Source organism: Arachis stenosperma, chromosome 5 (assembly GCF_014773155.1).
Source record: "Arachis stenosperma cultivar V10309 chromosome 5, arast.V10309.gnm1.PFL2, whole genome shotgun sequence".
Lineage (NCBI taxonomy): Eukaryota > Viridiplantae > Streptophyta > Magnoliopsida > Fabales > Fabaceae > Arachis > Arachis stenosperma.
This window is the reverse complement of record NC_080381.1, coordinates 3,152,873-3,169,830: the sequence shown is the minus strand read 5'-3', so window position 1 is coordinate 3,169,830 and position 16,958 is coordinate 3,152,873. Positions and strand designations below refer to the sequence as shown.

General features: G+C 30.8%; 3 protein-coding genes across 5 annotated transcripts; all 3 read right to left on the bottom strand.

Moving 5' to 3' along the window:
- Nucleotides 1–2,368: 2,368 nt before the first annotated feature.
- LOC130979064 (probable apyrase 7) lies at nt 2,369–6,600 on the bottom strand. 3 transcript variants are annotated; one of them, XM_057902421.1, is made up of 3 exons: nt 4,267–6,600; nt 3,419–3,786; nt 2,369–3,271 (listed from the first exon to the last, which is right to left on the bottom strand). In XM_057902421.1, the coding sequence occupies exons 1-2, from the start codon at nt 6,206–6,208 to the stop codon at nt 3,452–3,454; spliced, it is 2,277 nt and encodes a 758-aa protein (XP_057758404.1). In that variant the 5' UTR covers nt 6,209–6,600; the 3' UTR covers nt 2,369–3,271; nt 3,419–3,451. The 3 variants fall into 3 exon arrangements, with proteins under 3 accessions (XP_057758404.1, XP_057758403.1, XP_057758406.1); XM_057902420.1 differs by having other exon boundaries at nt 2,369–3,256; XM_057902423.1 differs by having other exon boundaries at nt 2,369–3,256; nt 3,419–3,762.
- Nucleotides 6,601–10,914: 4,314 nt separating this feature from the next.
- Nucleotides 10,915–12,243, bottom strand: LOC130979826 (F-box/kelch-repeat protein At3g23880-like). The gene has a single exon (XM_057903373.1). The coding sequence runs from the start codon at nt 12,241–12,243 to the stop codon at nt 10,915–10,917; it is 1,329 nt and encodes a 442-aa protein (XP_057759356.1).
- A 1,539-nt stretch (nt 12,244–13,782) lies between these two features.
- On the bottom strand, nt 13,783–16,920 carry LOC130981808 (WAT1-related protein At3g45870-like). Its single transcript, XM_057905521.1, has 7 exons — nt 16,517–16,920; nt 16,339–16,401; nt 16,130–16,246; nt 15,783–16,047; nt 15,431–15,586; nt 15,042–15,193; nt 13,783–14,938 (listed from the first exon to the last, which is right to left on the bottom strand). The coding sequence occupies exons 1-7, from the start codon at nt 16,903–16,905 to the stop codon at nt 14,782–14,784; spliced, it is 1,299 nt and encodes a 432-aa protein (XP_057761504.1). The 5' UTR covers nt 16,906–16,920; the 3' UTR covers nt 13,783–14,781.
- Nucleotides 16,921–16,958: the final 38 nt, after the last annotated feature.

Here is a 16,958-nt window from a genome sequence, read left to right as displayed (position 1 = left end):
ACGAAATTATTATTTTCTAGGACAGTTTAAATTTTATGTAAAATGTACTAAAAAGGTTTTTGAAAATATTAATGAACCATTCTCAGATAAAGGTTAATTAATATAGTTTTAAACGGTGTAACAGATTTTATAATTTCGCTACGTAACCAATAAGTGTTTTATCAATTTTTTTCATTCTTATTTATAATTGTATTTAAGGGAAGTATTTTTTATGAATGTATTTAATAAAAATATTTTTTTATAGCGATGTCTAATAAAAGAAGTGTCTTTATAAATATATTTTTTAAATATATATTTTTTAAATATATCTCTTTATACATGTGTCTTTTAGTAGATATATCTTTGATATTAATTATTATTGGTAATAAATTGACAGATAGTATATTAGTACCCTATATTTTCCAAGATTTTATTATTATTAGAGCGAAACCCACTCATAGCGCGAGATGGTAAATTAATGATAATATCTAGTATATTTTAAAAAATATTATATTATTTAAAAATTAATTAAAAATATATAAATAATTATTAAATTTGATGTGTTTTTTACTTAAAATATTTTATAATACAAAAATTTTTTATATTAAAATTATATAGAGCTATATCTTCATTTTGTGGTTTTTATTTTTATATTTGTTTTAATTGAAAAACTTAGACTTAGTCTTTTTATATAGTGTTTGTTCTTTTTTATTTTTAGTTATTGTTGGAGTTGTTTTTTTTTTATATGTTCTTATAGAGACATATTTTTTCTGAATTGTTAAGTTATGTATACATTTTTTTATTATTTTTTCTGTTCCATCTTTGTAGTGGCAGAACTTGAACAGAATAATTGAGGGAAAAAATTTTTAAAATAAAATTATATAATATTTATATTAATTATTTTTAAGTTTGTTACTAGTATAACAAAAAATAAATAAAAAAGTTATAATTATAAAAAAATTAGACTATTATAAACCATGAAATATGTAAAAAAAAATTATAGTTAGAACTTAAAACAATAAATATTAAAAATTATAATATTTATTAAATATTTGAATATATTTTTTTAGAGAAAATTTAATTGAAAAAAGAACGAAATATAAAATAAATACTAAATTCAATATATAAAAAGTTGCCCGATTTATTAAAGACTTGTAAATTTTCTATTAGTTTATATAAATAAAATAAAATAAATATTTATTTAATTATGTTTATATTTTGTCTAATGTAAAAAAAATTTTAAAAAACCAATAAAATCTAAAATAACACTAACTTATATTAAAAAAAAAACTAAATAAATAAGTTTGTAGTTGGATGAAAATAGTGAATAATAATAAGATTGTGTTAGTATCAAATATAAATTTGTTAAGTTGTTAAGCTCATTCTAGCAATTGTCCATTATTAGTCAACATACATATTAAGTTTAAAATAGAAAATATGTTGAATGAATGGTATATATAAAAGTTGAACACAAGTCATTGTGGCTAGAAAAATATAATGCTAACTAATTGAACTAATTTCATTTCTATCTATATACTACTTATGATTTTATAAAATATTTAGGAGGGCCATAGTTCTATTGTCCTAGAAAAGTTCTGTCATTGTATCTTTGTATATAATTTAATGTATCTTAAATTCGTTTATTTTTTTTTATTCTCTTTATTATTATGTTATTTAGGTCTGATAATATTAGTATTGGTAAAGTTAGTTCCTATAATAAAAAAGAATTTATTGTATTACCTGTTTTATTTGTTGTAATAAGAGTTGAATTTTGATATTGTTTGTTGGGATAAATGTTTTTATAATAGTGTATTGTTGAGAACATAGTTAAAATCATTTTTTGACTTAAAATATAAATGTGAAGTTGTATAAAATTTTTAATTAGGATGGTACTTGAGTATCATTAATATCTTGGAGTGTAATTAGATTTAAGGTAATTGTGTCTAATAATTTTTTTGTTTCTCTATTAAATAACACAAAAGTTATTATAGCACTTTTAATCTAAAACCTTTAATTTAATTTTGAATCTATAATAATTTTTACATATTCGTTCATAGGTTAAATTAGATGTTATTATTAGAATAATTGTTGGAGATTCAAATGATGGATATGCAAGTATGATAACATTTACTTGCATTGTATTATTTGATCTACATACCAAAATTGATAACATTCGAGATTATAGTATAAGTAATAAGGGTATTTTTTTTTTCATAAATTTGTTTTAAAAATACAAAAAAAAAAATTCATGGTTTTATTTATTTTTTATTTTTATTTTTCTAAAATTTGATTGTTGATTTTTAAACTTTGTTAAGTAAGCAAATGTGTTGACGTGGCATCATTAGAAAAAACAAAAATGCCTTAAATTTAATGTATAAAAATTTTGGTATCAACTTTGGTGAGTGTGTTGCCTCCTATACTTTTTCTTGCCGACATAGCTACGTTTGATTATTTCGCTGGTTGCGTAAAATGCTTAAATGAAGCCAATATTCAATTGAGAATTTCTATAAGCAATATTTTCTGCTCAATTATATACTAAAAGAACAACCGGTAAAGGAAAAAAAAAGAGTGCAACACATTGCTGTTGATGGTAGAGACAAAGATGTAGTTCTTTCTTAATCAAATTTTGGTGACTTCATCCTTATCGTTCAACAATGACCCGTTTTGTTGTCTTGAAGTTTTATTATTTTGTTGTCTTGATCTATAATTGCCAAAACCAGAAGCAAATCCACTCTTCCACGCCATGTTCATTCACCAATAATTGGCTCCATTTAGAACAAAAACACTGTCCTTATACACAGCACTAATGTTGTATGGTGTAATTGAAATCATATCCAATGGCTTGTTTGATGTATAACATGTTTCATGTTTGTGTACTTATAACTCCTCTCTGTGGTTCATCTTTCCAAGTCAATACTCATCTATGAAACAAGGGGAGATTCTCTAATCTCTATAGTAATGGCACCTAATTAGTCTAAAGAATGGTATTAACTACAGAAAACAGCCATGAATTAATGGATCTAGTGAACTATGTTAGCCATTGATGCTTGAGTAGCACCACAAAAGCTACAATGCTGAGGCAGAAATGGAGATATCAAACAGCTATAAATCGTCCCCGGTTCGAGTGCTTAATGGAAATGGATCCTTTATAATCTGGAAAATCCGAATTGACCATGTCAAGTGTAAATTTCCACAATTGCTTACTTGGCATGATCAATTCAATTTCTCATTTGGAATCAGTTCTTCTGGCTGCTGCTGCATCTTTAGCTCCACTTTTCTGCAAGACAAAAATCTAAAAAATGATGAGAAAAATATAAATTCTTTTACCCATAGAAAAATCACCAGAAAAGATTGTTTGCTTGCTTTACTAATTACTATTACTTATGTTCCACTATAAGGAAGTAAGTATAGAGAAATATGTTAATGTAATCATTCATACCAATCAATGTCAATGTCTACAGAAAATGATTCCCTAAACCTTCACGAGATGTGCTTCAGCCACCGAGGAATCCAGGTCTTCGCGAGATTGTGACCTCCTACTCTGCAGCCGCATCTGAGTTCTGTGGGGAGACCAGAATGCGCCCATAGTATTGCTGTCAAACTGCATCTGCCCTAAACTTGTCGATGAAAAACTATGCGAAAAGCTACTGGCTGAGGGGTACAAGGAAGATTCCATAAGCTGGATGCCACCACCGTCATCACCAAGACCATGACCAACGCCAAAAGGGCTACCTTGTGAGCATGCGACGGTTGGGCTGAGTGGCATCTTTATTCTTCCATCCCCTGAAGACGCATAGGCGTAAACAACTTTAAAGCTCAATTATATAAGGACATTGTGAACAATGCAAATAGAGTGCACAAATCAGCCCATGATAGCCGTTTTGGTTATAAATGATTCTACAGAGCTAAAATCATGCCTAAAATATTTGAAAAAAGAGTTCATGATCAACACTTGCGACAGCAGCAGCTGGGATGCATAATGAGCAGACACTACATAGTGACTAAGTTATAATAGTAAAAATTTAGTGCAAACATGATCAATAGCATTGTTTGATCTATGCAGCTGATCCTATCCAATTGGATACGACTTTGTTGTTATTGTTGTTGTAATATAATAGTAAGAGTCTACCACTTATACCATATCTAGTAGTAAAAGTCAAAAGTAAATCTAAAAGATAACAATTGACAACTCGATATGCATCTCAATTCTCAAACACGTGTTGAAGAAATAGGTCATCAGTTTAAGTTATTTGGTAATCAAAATCAACATGTATTTAAATAGCTTACCGGAGTTGATTGGACTCCATCGCTGGAACTGAAAGGGAGATGGGATATTCAAAACAGAAGCACTGGAAACATTGCTATGTCTGAAAATGGGAAGATATTTCCTCCGGAAGAACCTTGGTATCGAATTGCCAACACATGATAAAGCGCAGAGTAGGATAATCAAGGAAAGCAACAAAATGAGAAAAAGAATAAGGGGATTTATCTTCATTGGAAGCAATTCCAAACCACGAAACCCGAATCCGGTGGAATATGCTTTCCCTGCTTCCAACAAGGCAACACCAAGAGTCCAAGTGATACTTCCAGAGCCAACAGATATTTGGTCATCAGTAATGCGCAAACCTTCTCTCAGCAGTGATGCAATGTATGGCGCTCTAAAGCAGTATTGCTCGATAAAGGGTTGAGGGGCAACACTTTTCTTTGCAACATCCCATTTCTTCCCACAAAAAGTCCTGCCTTTTTCCACTACATCATCAAGTGTGGCCTCAGAACTCAAGTTGAAAAATCTATACACCACATAAAATCCAGAAATCACATAAAAGTGGCCATATGGGCGTGGGAGATTCTTGCGCAAAGCACAAGGTTGTACTCCACAATCAAGTGCTGCACCGATATTGGACCATTCGGACAAATTGACAGCAATTTTTGCAAGTGCATTACATTCTTGCCAATTCGGAGCACCAACAAGCACTACTGAAGTTCCTGATGCTCCTATCTTACCCAATTGTTTCTGATTACCAACAGGATTTCCACCTCCTTTGTTACCAAAAGAACAACGAGGGCAAAAATATTGTTCCTTGTACCCAGCTTGCAAGCAAGGATGTTTGAGCTCTCTATTTTCATTAGCTATGCCGGCATTGGCAGATGATCCGAACTCTCTCTTAAAGAGATGCGCCACAGATTTACCAAATGCCTCATTAAGACCATACCCTGGGAGAGAGTAAGCAGTGAGATGATGGCTCACTGATCCCATCCGAACATACAAACTAGTCTCATTATTCAGCTGCTGATCACTCTCAAATGTTACTTGCAATGATGAGCCACCCAAATCAAGCGCACCATAAGTTGCCTTCCTAGGTCTAACACCCAAGATGCCACTATAATAATTAAGTGATATCCATCCAAAATAAGCCTCCTCAGTACCAGATATAGTCTTAACCCAATCCTTCTTACACAAGAAAGGAGATTGCTTTAACACAGACCAGGCATTATCTAGCAGCCACTTCGAGTCAGTGCTGGGGAGTCTCCGGACACCTGCGGTAGCATAAAGGAAAACCGAAGTACCCCTATGAGCATGTGCCGGTATTTGCTTCTGCGCCCAGCGAATTAATGGTTTCAATGCACCCTTCAAACCAGTAACATTATTCACCAACTTATCAAGGCCAGGCTCAGTTTCCATTCTATCATACGCACGACCACTCTGAGAACGTGGCTTTTTCTGCAAACCACTCCTCAGTGACTTGATAACTATTGGAAGACTATTATATTTCTTGTGCTGAATGGAAGCATGATAAACATAAATCCTATTCCCGGTGCTACCACAATCAATCACAACAAAATACTTCCCAGACCCTTGACTCCAATAGGAATAAGCAATCACCAAAACCATGTAAACTATAAAAAGGAACAGCGTAAGAAAAATTGCAAGCTTGATGGCACTGACCCATTTCTTGCGAGAACAGTTGGCAACACTTTGAACAGGCTTCACCTTATGAAGTGGTTGCTTCAAATGGGTTGGAAGAACAACACCGGTGACATCATCAGCAACATGGCCACGTTCAGGACCAAATTGGGGGTACGAGGAGAAGTCCTGAAGAGAGGAAGAGACTCGCAGGTTGTTATTTTTGGTGGCTGCGAAGGGCAGAGAGAGTGGGTATGCAGAAGAAGAGGAATTTTGGGTATGCAACAAAGTGGATAAAATTGCAGTGATTTTACTAAAGATCATGTCTTTTTTATATGAAGAAGAATACCCACTTTTGATTGAAGAGGTTTATGGATAGGTGGTGGTGGTGGTTGAAGAGCGCAATTGCATAGCATTTGGTGGCACAGGCATAATAGTGCGATCAAATAGAAGGGAACAACCCAATGCGAAGATTGAGTTGAACCCCACTGAGATTTTGTGATGAATTGGAAGAATTAGTAGTCAAAGAGAGATTTTTAGACAAAACGTAAAAAGAGGGTAGAAGTTGGTTGTGGTGCAGACATGAAAAATGAAAGAGAGTTTGAAAGGGAAAACTGAATGTGGAAATTGAAAGAGATTGGAAGGGCAATTGGGAGAAAGTTTCAGAAAAGTTGGTTTTTTATGGTCGTTGATTAGGTCGATGACGCAACAGAAGGTGCAAGTGCAACTGCAAAACTGAGGAAGATGACCATTGTTTTTTCTTTTTTGGCGTTTTCATGTTGGTAAAATTAAAAACTCCCCCCTGTTTTTTTTATCAAGAACTCCCCCCTGTTTTTTTTGGACTGGGCCCCCTGTTTTTATATTGTTCCTGTCACTCATGGGCTTAATGGGCTTCATCAATTACCAATTTAAACGGAAGCACTTTTTGTGGCTTTTTTTTTTAGATATTGTAAAATGAAAGGTGTAATACAATATTATGTAAATTTAGTATAGTACACTGATATGAAATAGATTAATGTAAGAATAAATTGTTGCTAATAATTTGAGCTAGTGACAAAAACTACACTTAATACGTGAGTAACAATTTGATAGAGAACAAAATTTTCTGTTTAATAAAAATAAGAGTAACGTTTTATTTTGGAATCAATGATATGAAAAAATTGATATTTTTATTTTTATTCAACAACTTCCAATTGTTGATCAATAATCTGACTATTCCTGACTCTTTTTTTCTGGATTTTACTCTCAGATCGTGATTTACGAATTGATTAAATCTTGTATAATAATTTATGTAAAAATCGTTATTAATTTTATACATGTAGATTACACACTTAAACTCTTATTTCCACGTATTATACTTATTTGATCATCATATTAAAAATAAAAGCGACTTTTTGTGGTGATAATTTGATTTTTCTATAAGATTTGATTGGATTGTCCTTTATCATAAGGACAGATTAGGTTTTGTGTTATCATAGACTACGACGAATAATTTCGTAATATGTTATACAATGAGCAAGTAAATCTCTTCTAATCAGTTTGGCAATATATTATAAGAATAGGATAGAAAATATTGTAATATTCTTAATATATTATATATTATTAAAATCGAATTTTTTCAATTAATAACATAGTTGATCTATAATATTTTTTAAAATATTTTTTGATTTATTTATTAAATTTATTTAAATATATTAATTAATTAATTACTTTATTTGATCATATTAATTATAACTAATCAATTACGTCAATCATTTAATTTGAATAGAAAAATAAAATTATTTTATTTTAATTTATATTAATTTTTTATTTTATATATTTTGATTAATAATTTTTAAGGGTGTCATAATTAATTATTTATTTGATTTAATTATATTCTTTACGTTTTAATTTTATTTTTAATTTAAAAAATTGAATGATGAAATAACATTAATAAAGATTATTGTATATCTTCTTTTTTTTGTCTTTTTGGCTTGTTTATCTTTTTGTAGGGATCATATTAATATATTATATATAATGTCATTTATGCATAATGAGTAATTAAGTATAAATTGTATCCTATTTTTCTTAATATAATTTTATTTATCCATCTTGAAATAAAAAAATATTATAAATTACTTTGGACCAATAAGTTTATCATCGTTATGACGAAATATTATGCATTCATATTATCTTAAGCAGTTTTGTAAGTGTTTAAACTAACAAAAAATATAAAATGTACAAATACAATTACTTCAACTTAAAAATAGATAAAATATATTGGTAAATTTTAATATGTAATGTTGGTCATGCTATTTTGATTCAAAGAATGAATATGATACTAGAATATAAAATAATTTTAGGTATATTTTAACACAAATAGTTTTTCATAATATTTTTTTTATTATGATAATAAAAAAGATAATTCAAAAGTAAATTTTATCTCATGTTAGATTATACTTGTTCAAATCGGTTTTAACATAAAAATAAGAGGGTATAAAGTTTGAGTTATGAATCATGAAAAAATATTTACAAATTCAATTATTAATGTCATTTTAAAAAAAAATCTTTAAAAAAATCTTTAAAAAGGTAGGATTATAATGTAAATATTTCAATTTAATCACAAATTATATATTATTATTAATAAATAATTGTTATACTTTAAAAACAAATAAAATTATTATTTACTAATTTTATTATTTTCAATATTAAAAATAATTAAACTTTAAAGTTAATTAATTTATAAATCTTTTATAACAAAATTATTATTCGTGATTCTATTTAAAACATTCTAAAAAAATATTGGGTAAAGTATATTTTTTATCCTTAAAGTTTGACAAAAGTTTTAAAAATATTCCTAAGTTTTATTTTGTTTCAATTTTTGTCTCATAAGTTTTCGATTTGCATCAAACATACCCATAACGACTAATTTTTCAAAAAATTTAAGACCAATTCAACAACAATTTCATGAGAATAACCATTAACACAAGCAAATCAAACATAATTTTCATACATTATTGTTAGATTGGTCTTTATTTTTTTGAAAATTTAGCTGGTATGGATATATTTGATGCAAATCGAAAACTTTTAGGACAAAATTGAAATAAAATAAAATTTAGGGGTATTTTTAAAATTTTTATCAAACTTCAAAAACAAAAAATATACTGTCCAAAAATATTTTATATATTTTTGTATATTATCTAATGCAAAAATAAATACATATACTAGTCTTTTTAATAAAATACAAGTCCCATTCAATGAAGGGTCCTCAAGAAATTCACATATTCTTGTTTGGTATAAAATCAGCACTACATTTCAAAGGAAATATGTATCTAGTTAGGGGAGATAAAACTGCATTTCAAACTCAAAATATATTTTAACTAGAGGCATTATGGAAAGAAGAAATTGCAGATATCAATAGGAAAAGAATAATTTTGATGCTTACCAATATACTATAGACATTATTACCCAAATCAGTTCAGTTTTTTTAATCCAATGTGAGCTTTTTAATACTCTGTCTTTACATGAATAAGTGGATCAGAAACACTACATTCATAATCAACATCTGTCTTTCTTTATAAGATTTCCAAGTAACAATGTATAGGCCACAAATGATAAAAATTCCTCCCAATATACTATTGTCAATTAAAAAAATAATAAGAAGAAGAAGAAAAAAAAATAATTTTAAAATGACACTTTTAGATGCCAAAGAACAAAAATGCATCAATAACTTGAAGCAATACATACCTTCCCAAGTAAAGAGGACTACCAAGAAAACTTAGAGATAGAAAGATAGAAAGCAAGGGCAGATGCAACAATTCCCTAAGACAAAAAAAAAAAAAAAACAAGATGAAAAAATATTTGTCACAACTTCTTGTTGAAAACATATTAAGCATTTATTACTTACTCCTCTCTGTCATTAATGCATCCCCTTATTATTATTATTATTATTATTATTATTATTATTATGACCAATTTTTTATTTATTTTGTTCAAAAAAAGGTCAATAATTCATACATAATAATCTTATTATTAAAAATACTTAAAAAGAGTACTATAAAAAAATCTCATAAGTATTTATAACATATAAAATAACATATTTTAGTACTTTTTAAGTACTTTCAATAATAAAATTATGTATGAATTGTTAACCCATTTTGGACAAAGTAAATAAAAAATTTATAATAATAATAATAAGATTATTGAGAATACTTAAAAAAGTAGATATAAAAATATGTTAAAGGAATAAATTTATAATAAAGTAGATATAATATATTTTTATTTCTCTCTCTTATAAAAATATTTCTGCAAGTTATTAATGTGGTTTTATTAAAATTACAAAATTTAATAAAAATTAAAAAATTATTTATTAAATATAATTATTATTAGTTGTGTTTATTGAGATCGGGTCAACTATCCCCTTCCTTTCATAGTCCTTCTACGTGAATCGGAAGTTCTTGCTACTTGCTTCCATGATACCTCTTCATTTTCATCCGAATTGCCATGCTAGAGTGTTACGACAGATGAATAAGAAAGTACCATTTCTTCTGCTATTGAAGAGGTAACATAAATTAATTTCGTTAAATTCCTGTTTTTCTTTATAAGGTATCAAAGGTTAATGAAGTTCTTGAGAGGTGGAGGAACTTGCTGCTATAACAGCTCAACACATGGATTGAGGATATTTGGTAAGTGAAATTGCATATCCTCTCCTTCTTATTATTATTATTATTATTATTATTATTATTATTATTATTATTATTATTATCAATTTTTTATTTATTTTGTTAAAAAAGGATCAACAATTCATATTTAATAATTTTATTATTGTAAATACTTTAAAAAGAGTACTATCAGAAAGTCCACTATCAGAAGCTCCTCTGTGCAGTTGTTGGATACAAAACATAAATTATATAGCATTTTATGATGAATACATATTCTAACTAAAACAAAAGAAAATCGGTATTCATAAGGAACCTAATTAAAAAACATCAACATGAAGCCAGAGTCTATAAAATACAAAAAAAACAAGGCACTACATTAATCATAAGAGATTATAGGCTTGGCTTAATTAAGCGCATCTCAGATGAGCAACTTGGAAGACCAAAGTGCGAGGGTGAAACTAAGCTTTCATGATAGAGTTGAAAGACCCTTGTACATGAGTGCTGAGTTAAAGGAAGAAGTCTGGGCATGCCATCACTGGAGCTGTTAATATTAGGAAGATCTATGCTGCCATCTTTTAAGTTACATAAAACAAACTTGCCACTCGGAGAAATTGCAAGGAGAACATCTTTCAACATGTATATAGGCTGTAATGCAACGCATGAGGGACTATGAACGAGTAGCGGGTGGTGGGGGATTGTGGTCAATTTAGTCCAAGACTGAGGAACTCCATAGTCCTTCATGAACCAGAGAGTCCAATGAGTTTTCTTAGTCTCATAACAAACAGCAAGACAATCCCTCAAGATACCCAATTTGGGTTCCATCAAGAGATTATCATCTGAATCCCTGCTGGGAAGGGAAAACTGACTATAAGTCTCTTTGACCAAGTCAAGGGAAATAACCTTCACAAAACTACTATAGCTGTAAAGAAGCCAATTAAGAGTGCCAGTGCCACTTAAATAAAGCCCTGCAAGACGCTCCAGATATTCCCCGGAATGAAAGTCAAAATAATTATGGGGGAAATCCTGGATTGTTCTCCAGGTAGAATTTGGGCCGAATGTAAACATTCTGGTGGTGACGGGTTCGCCTGATTTCTTTCTCACAACAGCCAAGAGCTTATACTTGTCATTGACATGATCATAACCGAATCCGCAAATGGAGAGGACACCTCCAATTTCAAGCGGCTGAGAAGTGAATCCGGTGCAGGGGTTCCACAGCATGGCACGATGGCTTATTATGAATCCATCCTCGCCGCGCTCTTCATCGTGCAAGCACAGCAATCCATTGCAAGAGCCAATGATGATGCGGTAGCGTCGTCCCTCATAGGAAACTACTTTAGTGGGTTCCTGGGGAGGGTTCTCCATCACAGATCGTACGGAGAACACTCCGATTTTGAGGTATCGGCAGGCTCGGGCAAAATAGGCAATAAGTGGGTGGGTCAAGGCTGGATCCACCGCCATTGAACGTCGAAGGTGGTCCTTGGCAAATTGGGAACTGGAAATTAGGGTTCTCCATGAACTGCACACGCTGTTCCTTAATCGAAGGAGAGACCTCGCCGGTATCCTCAGCAGGATTTCCGCTATGAGCTCGTCCAGAAGGATAGCTGGTGGTTTTGTCGTCACACAGCGGAGCAGTTCCGGCCACCCCCCGGTGGTTGTGACAACCTTTCCCTTCCTCGGAACAGCATCATCATCATCATCAGGAATCGGACCCCTCCTCATACGTACGAGGAAGCTCCACAATATAGCAGGAATAAGAAATAAAAAAAACAATATAATTACTAAAATTCAAATCTCAGCGGTATTGCCATTTAGTTTACAAAATAAAACTATTAATTGTGTCCAATATATATAATGAATTGAAAAAAAATTAAAATTGAAAGTTAGATCATTATTTAATTTTAAATTTTAAAATTTGAAAATTAAGATTAGTATTTAAATTTATTCACACGGTTATTTTTAATTTTACCTTAATTTTCAATACACGTCTAAAATTCACCGTCATCTTCTCCATTCTCACCTCGTGTCACTTAATTTTTTGCTGGCCATACCGAAGTCGCCACATCTTCCTACCGACACCGTTTTTACCTCCACTGGTGAGCCGATGCGCCTCGCTCTCTGATGCTCAGCCTAAAGTTGTTGTCGCTCTCTTCTGAACCGGTTTTGCTTTCTCCCATTGCTTCTTCTGAACCCTATACTAGTTCTTCAAAATTATGTTATGTTTTACCACAATAATAGTTTCTTCTGTTTATTCATCTTCTTCTGGTTAATTTATGACATTTTAGTAGGTATGCGGATGATTATTTTATTTTTGGGTAGATAACTATTTTGATTGGATTGAGTTTAGTTATATATAATTAAAATATGTTAGATGTTCAATTCATCTGATTATTTTTATCCTTAAATGGATGGTTACTTTTATTAAGGGTGAGTGGCGTGTGGCAAGCCAAGTAGCGACAATAAAATGGGATGATTATTGATGAAGGTGGGGTGACCACCGGTTGAGAAAGAAGAGAGTATTGAAAAATTTCAGATGGTTATTTTTTTGAAATAACTAACTGGATTTTTTACAAATTTGAAATTTGAAATTGGAGAATTTGAAATTTGAAATTTAAAATTTGATATTTGATGTAAAATAACTGAATAAGAGTTTTTAAATTTATTATTTCATGGATAATTTTTATTTTTAACTCATATTGAATCAAATAAACAGTTTATTATACACATTGTATAAATACTCCATTGACTCTCTAGAGAGACATACATGGAGATTCTATAAAAGCAACAGCGTCTACATAATTGTCCTTTCTGATTTTGTATATAACATAATTGTCCTTTCTGAGATAAAGAAAAAACACTTATGTGAATTTAAAAAGGGAAATGTTGTTGTACAAAGCAAGTGGAGAATTGTCCTTTCTAATTTTGTATATAACATAATATATGGGTTAAAAAGTGAGTCTGACAATGCTCTTTCATTAGGTTATTTAACTTATAACACCCCAACATTTATTAGAAAATGTGTATGTATAGCAGTATAGATTTAGTAGAGTAGAAGTATATGTTTATCTTTCCTTATTTTTGTGTACTTGTTGAATGTTTATAGGAGTGGTTTGTATAACATCATCTTTATCTTACAAGTGTTATCTCATAAATATTCATTTTCATTAACATAGTTCAGATGTGTCAAAAATTGAAGTATATATAGAGATCAATACATGAATTTGCATTAATTAATATGATTGCAATATTTTCTGTTATGTGTGTCTTGAACAACAAACATAGTAGCCATAAGGGAACACTGATTATACTAATTTGTTTTAGTTTTCTTCTTGTTTTCTTTGTCTACCGAGAAAAACAAAGAATAAGTAGCTCAAACACACAAGATTCATAAGGAATAACTTGAGCAGAATCTTCCTGCTTTTCTCTGAAACCCAAACATAAAATACAAGAGATTAATAAGAAACTTTGAAATAAAATATAACTTTAGAATGTCACTTCTGGATGCCATAAAACAAAATGTATCAATAACTGGAAGCAACATATAGGAGTTATATAGTACAACCATGCATATTTGGCCCCAAAATCTTGTTGCACCATGTTTTGAGTACATAACCAAGTGCATAAGCAATAATTCCCTATGGAAAGAAAAATGCAAGAATTCTTTTGTCATAAACTACATGTTGAAAACACAAGAAAAATATGTTACTCCCTCCATTTATAACTCATTTTAACATTTTCTTTTTGCTACATTTATAAATCAATATATTTGGATTCAATTGCAGATACTGAAAATTATAGTGACTCATAGCAGAAAGAACGGCAAGTATTTTAACAATGTCAAAGTCCAGTCTGTTATTCCAATTTTCATGAAAATTGTACTCAATGAAGTCAAATTTGGGATTTTATCCTAAAAATGAAACAAGGATCCTTATCATATGGAACATAAATTTCTCACTTAAAATGATGTAAAAATTGGTCTCTCTAGAGTTGGTCCTAAAACAACATAGGATAGCATGGGACAAAGCCTTTCACATTATGTAAACTCTGGAAAATGACCTATCCACACGAGGTTCCGAAAAAGCTCACTCAAATTGTATAAAGTAGGCGGCCTAACCTGATGCAAGCATAAGCAGCTAACATAAACATTTTTAAATTCACAGGAACCAAATATGGAACAGAACACTTTTGATGCACACTAATATACAATATTATACAATTCAGTTCAGTTCAGTTCCTTAACCCAATGACTTGAGGGATGCACTAATCTTGAGCCTTCTGACACACTGTCTTTTCTTGAAGAAGTGGATCAGACACACAAGATTCAAAAGCAATAACTCCAGCATTTGCCTGGTTTTCTTTGTAAGATCCCCAAGTAACAATATATAGGCCAGCAATGATAAAAGTTCCTCCAAGTATACTGTTGTCGTTCAGGAAAAAAAAAAAAGAAATAAACAATAATTCCAAATTCCAAACTGCCACAGAACTAAAATGAATCACTAACCAATATGAGCAATACATACCTTCCCAAGTAAAGAGGAGTACCAAGGAAAATTAGAGATAGGGAAGTAGAACATGCAGGTTGAAGGGAGCTAAAAAGGGCAATCATAATTGGCCCCAAAATCTTGTTGCACCATGTTATCAGTCCATAAGCAAGGGCGGATGCAACAATTCCCTAAGAAAAAAAAAAGATTAAAACATATTTGTCAAAACTACTTGTTGAAAACATAAAAAGTATATATTACTTACTCCTCTCTGTCATTAACCCCATTTTAACTTTGTCTATTGTTGCAATCATGATCAATATGTTTGAACATAATTTGTATTTAAATACATTGAAACAATTTGAATAGTTCTGGAAATGGTAACAACAAATAAGTGTTGAGAGTTGCTAAAAATGTTAGAGACTCACAGCGTAAAGAACAGCAAGTATTTCCGACGGCATCAAAATCCAGTCTGTTATCTCATTAGACATAAATATTGATATTAACACCATCAATCCAGCTCCAAAAAAGTATGAATACGCTGTGAGAGATATATTTGTGGGGTACTTTTTCAGTAATTGTGCCTGAAAATATAGTTCATAGTAAGATATTAAAAATATCAACAACTTTGCATATAACCTGTCATCAAATAATGAATATAAGTTTATAAATTTTATAAGTCCTCAAAAGGGAAGCAGATATTTTATTAATTAGAATCATAGTCCAAGGAAAAACTCTTGAGAGAACCTAGTATAGTTGACACAAATTAAGGATAGATACCTGAATGGCCAGATAAGCAGCCATGGACAAGCAGTGCCCTATTATGCATATAACCCCAAGACTGAATTGATCTAATCCTATAAACTTCAACCCATCAATTAACATTCCAGATGCATCTTGTGATACATGTTGCAGTCCTGTTTCTGAATTTCCTATAACAACTGGACCATGATATACAACCATCAATATGGCACCAGAGACACAGACAACAGTTCCAACAACCTTTGCCACACCTTCATACCTTAACAAGTTCACTTTTTCTATGCTGCATGAATAAGTTGAAAAATTATATGGAAAATTGCAAAAACACACAGAAATATATAGGAATGAGTGAGAGAGAAACTGACCCCATGATTAGAGAAAAGAGAAATGTAAAGACTGGAACTGTTGGCTCTAAGGCAGAAGCATATGATGGATTAGTATAGCTTAGACCAATAACAAATAAAAGGTGGTTGCCAACTACCCTGATCAAGATTCAAGAGGCAACCAAAGATTATTCTATATTATATATACTTCTTAGTTATATTAATTGAAATAACTAAGTGTAGAAGGTCACCCAAATAATCCAACAAAGAAGAATGAGATTAGTAGACCCTTAGTAATTGGTGGTCTTCTCTGCCTATAAGTGAAAAATAGATCACAAGAGGAAACAATAAAATGAATATAATTCAGAATTTGAGTTTCTAAAGTTTGAATGTGTTAGAGGATTATAGAAGATATGATATGGTGCATACTTTTCATGGAAATAGGCAAGAGGAGCAAGGATAGAAAGGGCAATGAGATCTCTGTAGGCACAGTAAACTATTTGGTTGACACCATCATTGAGTACCACTTTGGTTATCACATGGTAACCACCATGGATCATGGGCACTATCAACATCCCTAACCGTGCCTTCCATGTCTCACCTCCACCACCACCCCCCACCACTGATGACCCTAATCCATTCTCTGCCATCAACTCTAACTGCCCAAGTGGTAAATTCTTGAAAGAGTAAAGAAAGTTTTCAGCTTTTAGCTCAGTGCTAATACTACTACAATTATTAGATTTTTGGTCTTTGATCAAACTGTTGTTCTTCTTGGTAATTATTGGTGGTTGACTCTGAAGCATCCAAGAGTCAATCATAATTGATAAGATAACATAGTTAATTAAAGAACTTGTGGACATGGCTGCTCTCT